The sequence below is a fragment of the Temnothorax longispinosus genome, chromosome 9 (genome assembly GCF_030848805.1).
Source record: "Temnothorax longispinosus isolate EJ_2023e chromosome 9, Tlon_JGU_v1, whole genome shotgun sequence".
NCBI classification, from domain to species: domain Eukaryota; kingdom Metazoa; phylum Arthropoda; class Insecta; order Hymenoptera; family Formicidae; genus Temnothorax; species Temnothorax longispinosus.
Window position 1 is genome coordinate 19464005 of NC_092366.1, and position 14863 is coordinate 19478867.

General features: G+C 40.2%; 2 protein-coding genes and 1 long non-coding RNA gene across 6 annotated transcripts in view; 1 reads left to right on the plus strand and 2 right to left on the minus strand.

Annotated features, from left to right (window-relative positions):
• LOC139818796 (von Hippel-Lindau tumor suppressor homolog) overlaps positions 1-6542 on the minus strand; it is a 46484-nt gene extending 39942 nt beyond the window's left edge. The window contains exon 1 of one of the 2 annotated variants that reach the window (XM_071787703.1): positions 6064-6542. Coding sequence is in view for 1 of the 2 variants with exons in the window: in XM_071787702.1 (XP_071643803.1) it covers positions 5560-5572 (13 nt within the window). In the remaining variant the exon portion in view is untranslated. Of the gene's footprint in view, positions 1-5559; positions 5709-6063 lie in introns of those variants that run through there. The other variant, XM_071787702.1, reaches the window with a different exon arrangement.
• A 1562-nt stretch (positions 6543-8104) lies between these two features.
• LOC139818817 (pyrroline-5-carboxylate reductase 2) lies at positions 8105-14116 on the minus strand. Of its 3 annotated transcripts, XM_071787795.1 has the most exons (9): positions 13721-14116; positions 13083-13382; positions 12547-12751; positions 11297-11434; positions 11054-11124; positions 10046-10222; positions 9731-9943; positions 9301-9466; positions 8105-9222 (listed from the first exon to the last, which is right to left on the minus strand). In XM_071787795.1, exons 3-9 carry the CDS (start codon positions 12623-12625, stop codon positions 9101-9103), a joined length of 966 nt encoding a protein of 321 aa, XP_071643896.1. In that variant the 5' UTR covers positions 12626-12751; positions 13083-13382; positions 13721-14116; the 3' UTR covers positions 8105-9100. The 3 variants fall into 3 exon arrangements, with proteins under 3 accessions (XP_071643896.1, XP_071643897.1, XP_071643898.1); XM_071787796.1 differs by lacking the exons at positions 12547-12751; positions 13083-13382; positions 13721-14116 and adding an exon at positions 11579-11993; XM_071787797.1 differs by lacking the exons at positions 12547-12751; positions 13083-13382; positions 13721-14116 and adding an exon at positions 11597-11989.
• Positions 9742-10355, plus strand: LOC139818824 (uncharacterized). The gene is made up of 2 exons (XR_011733517.1): positions 9742-9897; positions 10003-10355. It is a non-coding gene; the product is annotated as an uncharacterized lncRNA (long non-coding RNA).
• Positions 14117-14863: the final 747 nt, after the last annotated feature.

Sequence of the window (14863 nt, forward strand, 5' to 3'; positions counted from 1 at the left end):
GAAAGATCCCCGCATTAAATTCGCCGCCGTCTTCGGATCCGGCGAAATCGTTAAGGATCTCTCGTCCTGAGTTCCGCCGCGGTGCGGTAACTTTCGGGGAAAACCCGACAAGACAAGAGAGAACGGCGGAGTTTACTCCGGGTTAAATCGCCTCCGGAGATCGACACTAAACAAAGTTGCCGGACAAAGCTCTATAACGATCGTCTACGAGGGAAGAATGTTAGCAGAAGACTCGATAAAACAGGATGGTTTGACAAAACGGAACATTGTCAAATCATTTTTATCGCGTTAAACGTAGTCTATTTTCGAGAATTTATAATGCAATATATGTATATTGGCTGCGTCATATTTTCAATATTAAATCGTATTTTATTGTTAGATATAATTTAGACAATCATTTCTGTTAAAATTTTGCTGGAATTTAAAACACTGACAAATACTTTTCAAAAACATTTTTTTATCCCAACAGTTTTGACAGTTAAAACTCAAAACGATAAAAACAAATGAAAAAGTTATTGCACGTTTTTCGCATGCAGGAAATCTAGATTTTAATCAAATACATTTTTTTCTCGCAAATCTGACATTTTCTGGATAACTTGGAGAATTTTATTTGAAAGGTATCAAATCGATTCTGATTAAAATAAAAAAATTAAATTTTTTTATATTTACGTACCACAAAACTCTTTTGAAGTCTTTTAAAGTCATATTATAAACTTTGAACTTTTTGAGGATTGAGCGCCACAACTCTATTAGTTATGTCAAAATTCTGAAAATGGGTTGCTAACCTCACAGGTCATTTCACGAGTTGGAATCTAATACCAAGGCCACGTAATGACCTGTACGTTTTGTGCGACAAGTGACAGGTGGAAAGAACGCGTTCTCGCGCCATTCGATGTGACATTTGGTAACTTCTTTCATCGGCGCGAACCGTACCCTCCATCAAAAACATTTCTCAAACCAGGAACAATTCCATTCCGGAGTGCGAATCCGAGCGTACGTCATAGTCAAACAAGAAGCATAAACCAGCGGGTGAGCGGAATAGAAAAAGAAGGAAACGACAGAAAATAAAGAGAGAGAGAGAGAAAAGAGGAATGTGACGGAGAACGTGCCGCCAACGAAAGTGCGCGTCGACGCGGACGAGATTTCGATCCCGAAATACCGAAGGTATTTCCCCGGGCGGTACCCTGCTACACTGCTGCAGTAGGAAAATGAAGTAGGCCAGCCACGTGTACCAAGACGAGTCGGATTCGTAGAAAATTCTAATACCGTGTTATACGAAAACTTTGCGATTCAATAAAAGTAATAAAACACACGGACTACTACCGACTTTGAAAAATAATCGAGACGAACAAGCTGAAAGTGTGAGGAAATAGAAGTTGATAATTTAATATAGTTGATAGTTTCATGCGAGTTACTACGTTAAATAACAAAATAATGTAGACGTGTACATTCGTGTACAAAACCTTTCCATCAGAACGCGTTCTCGCGTAAAAATTTATAACGTTACTTTCTGTATAATTTAGTATTCAAGAGAATCTACTCGAATACAAATCTAAAAAAGGAAACCAAGCTCCCGTCAGCTCAGAAACGTCGCCGTTTAAGCTAAATGTATATACCAGTGCCAGGACACTTGAGACCTAAAGTATAACGCGAATTAAAATCAAAGATAAAAATATAATACAAGAAAAATGTTTATCTTTGATTCTTTGATTCTTTGATTTTAATTCGCGTTTAAACTTATTTAAGGACTAAAATAATAAAAATGCCAGACATAGGTATATTTACCTTATTACATATATATCTTGTGCAACGAATACAAATTTCATTCAAGTTAGAAATAACTGGATACCACTTAAAACATGAGGTATTTAAAGTGGGCTTGTCTATGATGCGCAAAATCAGATGTCTGAACATGAGGAACGGCACAACGAATACTCTGTAGTGTAGGAGATAAACTGATTTATTTTCGATCGCTAACGTACGTTCTCATCGTTTGAGAAATATTGTATGTTCGATTGAGCCGATAGACACGTTCCTAGCAGATCCGAGAATATGTATAAAAACGCGCGATGAAATTCAAATAACCCTCCAATCATTTTCGGTTAATTAACTTAACCGGTCAAGGAACTTGGATACATGATGTGGAATGCAGTTATCGGAATCGGAAAGTTCAATATTGGTTTCCGACAGCGAGGCGAATATTCAATGGAGACGAATGTCGACGCGAACGAAGCTGCCGAGGGAACTTGTGAAGTCAGTTCGTCGGTACCTTGGTACGGTACAATGTTCGTCTGATTGTCAATTTGTATTCGAGAACTGATGTCACGCCGTCATTCCGATACTCGTTATCAGCAACCGACGTTCTTGCGTAATATTCTTGCGTAATATCTGCCTTTACGTATATATTAAAAACCATGAAATTTTCATCGAGAAAGCACGCTCTACATTTTCTCAGTTTTCCAACATGTTTTTGGGTCTACCAGTATGTATTATTCGATATCGTTATAACGACTGACATTTAAGGCAAAAATATCGCGTCATTTCTTAGCTATGTCAGAGACTAATATGCTACGGAAATAAAATTTATCATCTATTGTAGGATGACAATGTCACGACAGCGATTTTTTTTGTAACGCCAAATATATATACGTCTTTCTTTTACATCCATGTTTAAAGTCATTCGACTTCAAACTTGGAGTCAAAACTCTTCTCGTTCAAAATTTTATTAAATTTTTTAAATCTTCACGATACTGGGCATCGCGTTGAAATAGCGTCCGTCTCATTGGGGCAGCCGCGCCATGTCGCGCGTAAAATGATAACGAAAGCGAATACAAGAGACAGCGTGCGGAAACTGAACGACGACGGTTACGACTATCAGGAGAACGCTTCGATATTGGCTGCTAGCCCATTCCGATCCGAATATCCACTAGAGACGAGTGTCCGCACGGACGCGAGGTAGGGCGAATGAAGGGGGTGGATATTAGAATAGGAGAACAAGAAGAGAGAGAGAGAAAATTTATTGAGAACTGGTTTATTAGCCATTAGGGAAGGACCACCTCACAGAATATTGTCTCGGTACGTATACCAGTATACCACTGCGCATCGGCACGAGTGCCGCGTGCAGTCACGCGATGCTGCAGCAAGTTGCAACCTGCTGCAGCCTGCGTCCGAAGGGCGGAAAATTGAAATTGAGCCTCCCGTGCATCGCCGCGCAATGCGGTCGGATATATTCGCAGCATCAGCAGATTCATCATCTCTTATACCCGATGAAATGTTTTATTTCGTATAGTTTTGCGTAATAAAATAACTTTGTCTCCTAACCGATAATATCGCGAACGTTTGCGTGCTTCAAGTAAATATTTATACAAAAACTTTTCTTCTATAGGTATATATATGTATGTATTAGATCCATCTCAAATGAATTATCGAGTAAGTAAAGAAAAAGATATTATATAGCATTATCGGTATTTTAATGAAGATTTAACTCGGATTATTTTTCATGGGAATATTTGCCCACGTAAAAATCTCTTGGAAATGTTTAAAAAGATTGTTCTTCTCCGTAAAACTTGAAAACCGTAAGCACATGATTTAATCAAGTAATAGTTCTATAGGTAATCTTACACTTTTCTAGTTAAACAATAGACGTAGAGTCTAAAGAACCATACAAATCTCCGAGACGAGGTATCCCTATAGCAACTAAAACCGCACGAACACGTAGATATCCGCAGACGTGGATTAAGCCTTTACAGCATTTTATTACGCGGACATAAATTCCCTCTCGGGACAGAGCCATTGTTGCAGGAAATGTGTGACGAGCAAGGAACGCCGAAAGCAGAAAAGCAGGAACGACAGAATCAATATTGGTCGCTCCTGATATTTGTTTGGGATGCGACTGGGAACCGGCGTGCGCGTCGGAATCCGACAACGGAATGAAAAGGACACAATCTCAATCGATTCGGGACAGGGATCCTTTCGTCTAATCGAAAACGTCGCCATTCTCTGGCCATGAGGTACCAATATTGAGAAAGTGAGTGGCGAAATATCTCAATCTCAATCGTATTGTACATTATATATTATATATACATTTACATGATAAAGACTCGCTCTGGAATGTCTACATTCGAGTCTACATTGTATATATATTGGCGGTCATAAATTTTGTACAAGCAACGTGCTATATGATCATACACATCATACATGTATACACTGCACAATAAAATACAGCGAGTTAGATAGACGTGTACGATAAGATTATATATAAAAGAAATAAAACAAATTTAATTTGAAAAAAGTTTAAAAGAAAAGAAAGTTTAAAATATCTATGTTTTAAACGTCTATTAAGCTATTGCGGCCCACAATGAGTTGTTCTATTCTCGAATATATATCTACCGCTGCAAAAGCATTTCGTCCAAACCAGTTGCATCAGTGCCAAGTTTGATATTCACGCGGATATTCGTGCTTGTTCCTACGTGTTGAAAATGAAGGAGCTTTTACATCACCGGTAATATACCTCGATGTCCTTGTCGGGGAATACACGCACGCCGTAACAAAGAAACTGCCAAAGTGGGTTAGTGAAACGAGCAGGGAAACAAGGAGCCACCAGCCTGCACGCTGAGAATGGGCGGAATTGATTGCGATCTTAATTAAAATTAGGGGGTTACCGGGCCCGGCGTCGCGTAACGCTTTCGTGAATCACCTCGGTCGGCTCCCGCGTTCGCGTCGTTCTCGATTTGCATAACAGTAAAGATCCCGGGATCACACTTTATACACCGAGAGATGCGTTATGCGCGGTCGTTACTTGTTGGACGATTTCATTAACGCGATACCCACACGTTTGAGAATCCGATCCGGCAGGCATAGAACTACGATAACAACGGAGTTTTTCTTTCTTTATTTTTTTTTTTACAAATAGTTTATGTAAAATGAAGAAAGATGTAAAAAAAGCAGTTTATAAAACTTGCTCTCAATACGTTCCTATTTTAACAAAAATATGTGAGATCTAGTTAATGTTTCCTATTCACGGAGAGAGAAGTTGGATAAAATGAGACGCGTTGCCAAAGAGATCGCGGATGAGGAAAAAAAAAGTTTTTTCGAGCCGGCGTTGAACCAGCGACTTATGGATGTCTTTCTTCACGTATCCAAGTACAGTCCACCGCTCTACCAACTGAGCTATCGAAGGCTACGCGAATGATTCATACGTCAACCTTCAGAAAGAATCGTTAATACCTGGACCGAGTAAAAAAAATAAGGACGTAGACATGAACAGTTAAGAGAAAGACGTGACTGCAGAGTACGGAGAAGCCATGCTTCGGGAAAGGACGAAGAACGTGAATCTGACGTATGACTTGTCTTTATTCGAAAGCTACGTCCTGATGTCAACCGCGTCGTGTTTTAAACTTTAAACGTAGTCTCACGCTCTCCTTGCCTGATCCGTGTATCGCGTGTAAGAAATTTTGCCGTACACCCGTTATACGTGTAAGATGATCTAATATGAAAGTGGCATCATCGGGCGATCGGGCCGATATACGACATTTACATGATCGAACGTCGAGTTCTTACACTTTAATGACATTCGCTACCGACTACGTCGCGCGTCCAAGTGACACACGCAATAACTTTGCTTCGTGAAACGTGCGTTTATTTTCCTCGCTTGCGCATACGCAAGCGTCGTTAATCATGCGTGCGCTGACGTAAGCGTCCCGTTTGGCTGCAATATACGTATCCCAGCGCCACGCAAAGAAATATCACCCGGATCATCCCGAGCGAGGATCACTGTCACGCACTGTCACGCACTGTCACGTGTCGGCCGCGGGCGTCTGCTACGCGACACGCGACACATCGAGAAGCAAGGTGCGCACGGACGCGCACACAGCTGATGCGAGCAGGCAGGTAAAGTTAGGTTACCTAACTAAGGTAACAAATACGAGGCGGGGGGGCTTTCGGCTGACACGTGACAGTTTCTCGTCGCAAGTTGCTCCGGGAGTCCGCGGTAACCGCGAGAGGAAAGATCGGCGGCGTCGCGTGATAAAACGATAAAACTATGGAAACAGAAAAGCGACTCACCGAAGACGGTCTTGCCCAGGAGTCGATCGTCGTCCCGTGGGCCGTGGGTCGCTCGTCACCGCACCCGCCGCACACCCTCGGAGCCGACGCGTCACGTTGCGTCACCTCCGTCGAACGCCTTCCGCGAGATCCTCACTGCACCCTCACGTTCACGCATATCACGCGTCACGTCAAAACTCGCTGACGCGCACAGCCGCACAACAGAGTCCGCGAGACCGCGAGACCGCGACGCACACGCGCAAGATGGTGGACGGTGGACCGCGGCGCTCTGCTCCAGCTGGCTCCAGCTCACTCGCGCGCGGCCGGCGGCGGCGAAAGAGGTACACGCGGCGACATCTGTCGGTCGCCGGTCGCCGCTCGGTACCCGAGCCGGACGTTTGCACGAAGCTTACTCGAGAGACTCTCGCCGTGTTCCGCGTCACTGAACCGTATTACGCACGATAAACAGTATCTGAGGACGGATTTTTTGTTACAGACGGAGTATAAATGCGTCCAGGGCTTCGATGTCGAAGAGCGTTCAAGTCAAACTGGCTCAAAGTTTGCACCAAGTATCCTTCTCAAAATGCTATCGAAAATATTATTTTTACTATCGAGGATTCACACGTCTGATAAAATCTCGCGAGTATCGAGCGAGCCTCAGAAAATGACGGCGCGGCGGCGGAGAAACGTTCGCGTGATCCCGAACCGCGACGGGTTTCTCCCGAAATGTTCGCTACGATCGCGCGGAGTTCACTTGAGAAACTGTCGCACATTCGTGTCACTAAACTGTATTATTTGAGATAAACAGTGTCCAAACGCGGATTTTTTGTTGCAAATGGGATAGATGCGCGTCAAACGGGTTCAAAGTGTCAAAATCCGTTACATATATATACGTATATGCCGGCCCGATGCCGCGTCGCGCACAGAGACGGCTTGTCGGTATTACACTGAGACGCACAATAACAATCGCACACAATGTTCAACACTTGCAGAAAACACTCGCGATACGTCCTCGCGCGCGAAATTCACTTTAGGACGATAACGACTTGACAACGCACGAGAAATACTACGGAGCGACTCGGACGCGCTTTGCACTTTGCAGTCCACCGCGACGTAATGACGAGCTTGCCTTGCCTCGCGTGCCTCGCGTGCCTCGCGTGTCTCGATTGGCTCAAAATTTTGAAACTTGAAGCGGTGAACCAATCACAGCGCGCCGAAGCAAATGTAAGAAAGACCAATAGGAAAACGGGTCTTTAATTTTTAAATATACATATATTAGCATCTATCGCACAGTATATAATTACGAAAAAATGCAGTGCTGCAGCAATATACGATGATATATTATTTCGTTGTAAATATACGTATGCTTATTTATGTACGAGAAGCATCGAGCATCTGTATAATTAATAATAAATGATAAATTTAATATTGCGTTGTTATGTGTTCAGCAGATATTAATAATTCGAGAGAAATTTAATCGACGATGTCAATATTCTGCACGTATCTCCGGATCAACTTGATAATGAAAAAAAAACGGACCCAAGCCTGTCTCGCCTGTCTGCATCTTTCACGCCGCGCGTTATTTCATTCACGTCGCAAACACGTAACTGTTATATTTCGACAAATATTTGTTCTCGCACTTCGGGGCGACCCGGCGACGTTTCTCCTGGCTCCTGGTTATCCATCGGCATCTACCTCGGTCTCGGATCACGTTTGAGCTCGTTACTTAATTCGCACTCTCGACGTTCGTACGCGGTACGCATTTTGGAGCAAGCTCGCTCCCTCGTCGCGCGATCATTCTCTTTACGTACTCAAAGTAGGTAGAAATCGAAACGGAGGCAAAGGCAAGAAACACGTACGACACGATTTCCGAGGTTATCGTTTCACTGCGACACACGAGACAACGATTCTATTAAAGATTCGGGATTCGGGTATATCGCGCTTCGAATCATTTGTCTTGAAACTAAAAAAAATACGTACATATAAATAAAAAATAAAAAAAGTACAGTTCAAAGTTTACGTTGTTGGACGTTTCAGGTTATACACATGGTTAAACATTACGTTACTCAAACGTGTCATATATTTGTATATGTACATATTGCCACTAACGGCGCCCATGACGATGCACAAGTGTGTGATACATTACGAAAAGTACACTTTTTTTATCTAGTAAACTTGAATTTTATGTTTTAATACGTTATATCAAGAGTTTTTACTGTAAAGATTATTAAAAGAATAAACAGAATGTCACATACGTCAAATAATGCTTCTATATGATACATACATCAACAAATAATATATTATCAAAATATATGCAACAAAAAATTAGTTTTAATAGAGTATGTAAAGTATTTCTTACATTTTCTCGTCAACTTTTAACGGTCAGTCTTCGTTAGGTCGTCATTACGTCATATAATGTTTTAAACTGTTATAATTGTTTATAACACGAAAGTACGATACAGTTTTTACTTTGTAGATATGGCTCAACGTATTTGTAATCATATAAAAACAGCATATAAGCTGCGTGTGAGTATAAACGCGTTTAACGTTGTTATCATTATTTTAATACCAGATCTATATTGTCACGTTCTACATGTCCCATGAAAAATAGATTTTTAATTATTTGCAAATAATTAAAAAACACGCTGCTTAAAATACGTATTTACCAAATACGTATTTACAAAAGTTTCTATCGATATTATACCATACTTTTAGAGAGACCAGCAGCAGTAAAACTGCAACTACAGTTTAATACGTAATAACGATATTCGTTGAACGTTAAACGTATCACAAAGTCCGTATCACATCGCGTGTGTTACGTATAACAGAGCAAGTCACTACAGTACGGTGATGATGTTCTTTAAATAATAAAAAATGCTGATAACGACATCTACGAGAACAAGAATATTTCTATGATCGTACTAAAATGTAGTTGAGCGTTGTCTCCAGATATACGTATCCTGCCTTATTTAACTCTATGGATGGATCGCGTCTCCACGTTTACATATCGTCCTTAAAACGTGATGTAAATATAACATAACAACAATACGTGTTACTACTAATTTTTCTCTGTCTGCGAGCTGACTTCTTTACATCGAAGCGTCGCCGCCTCTACAGCCGTGATTATCGCCGATCTTAAGCCATGTTTCTCTAATTGATGAACACCAGTTATGGTGGAGCCTGCAAGAAAGTTGAGAGAAAGATGTATATTGGTTGAAGAAAAATAAGGATTTTATTTTCGTACATGTAACGTCTGACCTGCCGGCGAAGACACGTCGTCTTTAAGCTGTCCTGGATGAAGCTTCGTCTCCAGCACCATGGTACCAGCACCTAGGACAGTTTGCGCCGCGAGTTTATATGCAATGGGCCTAGTAAGTCCCATTTTGACTCCACCATCGGCCATGGCTTCGATTACCATATATATCTAAAAAAAATTTCCACTTGACGTTAACACTAGTCTATTATTTTAAAATATGAAAAGAGGCTTGGTACGTAAAAAATAAAAGAAAGGTTGGCACGACGACAAAGCACACGTATGTGACGTGTAACGTGCAACAAAAAACCTGTACAAATATTGTCTTTCGTTTTCCAGATTTAGTTTAGTTATAATATACGTACTTTTTTTTTATATAAAAACTTTATTACAGCGTGTTCACGCAAAACTAGTGGACGTGGAACGTTTACTAACATAGGCAGGACCGGAACCGGCCAAGGCGGTTACCGGATCGATGAACGTTTCCGGGACTTCTTCGCAGATGCCTACGGCGGAAAATAGCTTCTCCGTGATCTCGGCATCCTTGTCACTTGCGTATTTTCCGCGTGCAAACACTGTAGCGCCGCAACCAACTAATGCAGGTGTATTTGGCATTACTCTTATCACTGGTGTTTCTTTTGGCAGTGCCTGAAAATATTTGTTCTCTCGTATGATAACGCCGTGTTCTTCTTTTTCTTTATAAACAGTTTACACTATGGGCAACAACGACGTCTGACAGAGATGTGTTACCTTTTCTAACGACGTCAGAGAGACGCCCATGGCGATGGAAATGAGTAACTTCTTGTTGTCGTGTACCCTGAACTCTGGCAAAACTTTCGGTACAACTTGCGGCTTTACCGAAAGGATTAGCACGTCGCCGTGATCGATGACGGGTACATTCGTAAAAACAGTATTTGATTTCATTTCCTAAAAACGTTGACGTACGTAGATATATATAATTTTGATACACCACACGGACATGATTGACTGCGCGATACCTATACCATCCGAAACGTGAAAATTTATTTATCAAAATTTAATTAAACATTATTTTTTCGTATACGTATCTACTATTTTTACCTTGACATTAATCTTGAGACATAAATGGCATCTTTATTTATTGAAATATGAGCTTCTACTATCTGTCCTACATAATCTTTCGTACATATCTAGTATGTTTAATATCGTCGAAATAAATACAGACAGAACTTGTAGTACGTAGACGCACGTCTAAAACTCACGCATATGACAACATAAATACGAAATGTTTGAAAATGTCACACGATCACGAGATGCATCCATCGACAAGCATGCGACAGATGCGCACGCAGTGTTATAAACTATATCTTATCGCGATGATTTATTAAACAAATGTCGAGAAATGAAGAAGCCATTCTACTAAGAATCTTGGTCAGTTAAAAGCACGACAACTATAGTTTATCATATCAATATTTAACACATAATAACTTGAAATATTTTACGTAAGTTAATCTCCCAGCTCCAAAGCTTTGCAAAATATTGTGCGATATGAAACGTGAATATACCTTTTCTCTTTATTAAATGTTTTTCATATTAGAGATATCACAAAGAATTTACATCACGGCGATTATTATCGCCGATTCATCACAACGAGAACGTACGGCACTTATCACCGGCGGCATTCTTATCAAACAATATGTTACGAACAAAAGAAGCACCCTTCGGTCTATCACATCGAGATTTTCCTTCCTTACGTGATATCGTACTTGTTTATCTCACCTTAAAAGTCTCAATGCTCCCAGTGTCAGTCGGAAGGCAACTGGCCAGCATCATTTCGCCTTTGCTTAAACCTGTAGAATGAGAAAAGTCTCATGAAAAAAAGATAATAAGAGAAGCAGTTTAAGATGTGTTTTCAGTAAACTTTCGTTGATGAACGTAATATAAATGATAGCCTGTATACTAATATTAAACGCAAGATTATGCATCATTTAAATATATATTATGTAAAGAAAAGCTATTTACCCGCCCGTATGAGACCTTTGGCGAGCGCCTGAGCCATTTTTCCCCCGCCGAGGAAACCGATTTTCAGCATGTTGGTATCGATGTTTAGCGGTATCCTTGACTTCTTCACCTCACCGTCCGCGAGAAGCTGATCGCTCACTGTGGAATACAGACAAAAAAAAAGATCTTTGGCTTCGTTCTTTCAACGCGTATTCGATAGCGGAACAAAAAGGAACGTGGCTTAATCAATCACGCGGATTATCTTAACAATACGCAAAAGTTATTTATTCGAATGTTGTTTACTCCAACGTGCGAACGAACAGATTGTGTCACTCTGCTTCTCCGCGTTTCGATGCAGCGGTCTAGTTGCAACGATCGTATTTGTTGCTTTAGAATGCTGATATGAACGCGATAAGACGGCAACTGAAGCTTATAGTTTTTGCGTCACCGAGGTCGGTCTCTCGTTTAAACGCAATAGTCACATCTCGTGTTCTCGCATCTCTTTCCATTTCTATCGCACATCATTCCACGTCGCCCTCTGCGGCGAAGATGGTCCGTATTTTTATGTAATCTCACGGAAGATAACAGCAATTTTGTGCGGCTTACGTCTAACTTGGAAAACGCGCGATTGACCGCGCCGTCAACATCCAAACTTGTTCTGACATTTGGATTGATTTGTGGTACAACTTGAACATATATTTTCTGTCCGCTATAGCGCAGTAGGAAGGAAACGTTAAATCAGCCTCTCCATTTACCTTGTAAATATTTACAAGCTTTTTCATAATAGTTTCAACTAATGGATATTATTGTCTTTTACTCTTCTCATACAATGGAATTAAAATAAGCCACAGTGATTCTCTAAGATGACGAGACATAAGTTAACGTGTATATTTCGTTACATTTTTCATTTTGACTATACAAAGTACACTTAATATTTTTGTTGTAATTTATTGTAATTTAAATTACCATTTTTTATGTGTTTTACGTAGACGCTGCATTTCGAAAATTTCCGTTAGCTTTATTTAATTCTAAAACTTTTAATCGGATTACGTACGCTTGTATAAATGTTGCATCTTTACGTGATAACAGATTCGATACACGTTTTAAAACGATAAATAACTTGCTTTTTTTCCAAGAAAATTAACAAGAATTAATCAGTTAGTTTCACACATTGTCTACGAACGTAAAACAGCTTTAAAAAGCTAAGAATATTGAATGGTCAAAGCACGTTTATCACAAACAAACGGACATTTACAACAGGCCGTACTCACCATACTTGCGCACGTTTAGATTCCACGGAACACAGCGATTTAATTTTGCGAGACCCCGTGTTCTCAGACCAACAGACATCTTCTTGGTTGCTTCGTGCGTAATGTAATATGAATAAATGGGCACGTAAAAAGAATTCCAGGAATCTCCGTTTTTTTATTTGATCGTTTTCTTTTTCGGTAAAACTTTCGGCTTTCGGTACAGGATCTGGAAAGAAAAAAAAGTAATCATTAATAATATTGTCAGTCAACATAATAATGAAACATTTACATTATATTCTTTTATTACTGATGCTATAAAATATGATCATCATGTGTCACACGTTGTATCTCAGGTATCTCGACATCACGAGAATAAATAAATAAATAAAATTCTACATCTCTCGTGATCGCGTAGAAATCTACGTTAGTCTCGCATCACGTCGCCGTTGTACGTTGCGTGCCGTATTAACAGCCGTATTAAGGAAACGTGCGGATCACGTAATTAACAAAGATAACAACTTGTAAAGATAACAACTTGTCGAGAATTAAAAACTTACGAGCTTTTCTTATGTGTTCACGGCGATGCTTGATGATGTCAAAGCGGCGGATGGAATATGCTGCTGATAAGGATTGAATGATACGATCAACTATTACTCATTCGATCGTACGCTGCAGCCGTATGACAATATCCTCTGTTCTTTCATTACTATTCACGTTCACTTTGAGCCGTCTTTATATATATGTTTAAGACATAACAAGCTTATCTTACGGAAAACTACCTGTTATCTTATACATCCACGCGGAACCCAAATTAACAGCGACTCCTCCCCACCGTGCCGCTCGATATCGTGGTCCACCTAAGAAAGAAAAGCAAGCACGCAATCTATACGCAAGATTTGAAGGAAAGCTTAGTAGATCTGAACGTACATTCTTCTAACATATATCTATAATCTTCTCATTTTTTGTAATAATAATATTCTAGCACTCGTGTTGGGTCATAAATCATTTGCAGTCCGATTTACGTATAAAATAAACGAGCTCAGGACATTGAAATATAATGATATATTTATAATCATTCTACTTTGATTTAAATAAATACTTTAAATCAATAAATTATTATTTAGTGGGGGCGAAAGAGAGTTGGTTTGGAGCCACAGTTTACAGCCGCTATAAATTTAAATCCGTTATTGCGTACCTTATTATTTATAATGTTTACACGTCATATTAATCGTTTCCATTTGATACTGCTTGATATTCGCTAAATGTAAACGTATTCACTGAGAAACATTACACACGAGGTTAACATTAACCTCAATGTACATTACTCTTTAAACGTACATAAAAAATTTTGACTCTAATCTTCTGGTTTTTTTTTTCTTTTATAAGTTATACGGATTTAAATATCAAATCAAGTCGTTTAATTCTGTTTACTATCGTGCTGATATATCACGTACACGTAATGAAACTTGAAAAAAATTCTCATATTTTCGGGCTCTATTGACTGGGCTAATCTTATTGTTTTGCTTTCGATTTGTGTTATCGACATTTTTAGCGAACGCGTTGCGCGCGGGACGTGCAGATGGCGCCACTGGTATCTCTGAGAAGCAGCAGCAGCAGCAGCAGCAAAGAAAAGATTTAAAGATGCTGTAGCGCACGTATCTTTATCTAAACGCGATATGTACATACATACCTAACGATCATTGCACTTTCAAATAATATTTTAGATCTATCTATACGACCACGTTGACACTTTAACCCGATGCTTTAACGTGCGATAAATAAAAGATTACGCCAAATGTATATGTATATATATGTACGTATCGTCAAGTTAACAAAGCTAGGGAGCTTTATTACGTCGTCTTTTTCAAGTCTGATTAAATTCGGAGTCCGCGTACTTGGCGATAAAAGCCGTACACGCTCTCTTGTTACAGTTGGAGAATCGCGTAAATAGAATAGCCCGAATAGAAATGCGCGTCGTTTCTCGCGTGCCCTAACACGTACGCGAACGTCTTCCGTTAGACTCGGCTCTCTTCCTGTAACTGACGTAACTGTTTCTCAATCTAGATAACTACATTAACTACGATAACTGCGAGATGACCGGGATCTTGGGATCTTGAAACGCCGCGCCTTACATACTCGTTTCTGCTCGCAACTCGCAAGGCGAGCGGAGGAACGTGCAAGAACGCGCGATGAAGAACGCTCGCGTATTGTTAGCTCGTATCGTTCTTTCACTGTTTTTTTCCTTCCTAGTTAATCAATCCTTTTTGTATCATCGGCACGGGCAAAATGTACACAAGTACATGAGTACATTCCGTGAAACGAATGGAGCTCGCGCGCT

What these genes read in the sequence shown, in the direction of transcription:
- LOC139818817 (XM_071787795.1), bottom strand. Translation starts at nt 12,625, where the DNA reads ATGTCTGTTGGTCTGAGAACACGGGGTCTCGCAAAATTAAATCGCTGT. An exon ending in CTCTGACGTCGTTAGAAAAG is followed by an intron (nt 9,944 to 10,045) that starts GTAACACATCTC and finishes AAATATTTTCAG; the next exon opens with GCACTGCCAAAAGAAACACC. An exon ending in CCGGTTCCGGTCCTGCCTAT is followed by an intron (nt 9,467 to 9,730) that starts GTTAGTAAACGT and finishes AATTTTTTTTAG; the next exon opens with ATATATATGGTAATCGAAGC.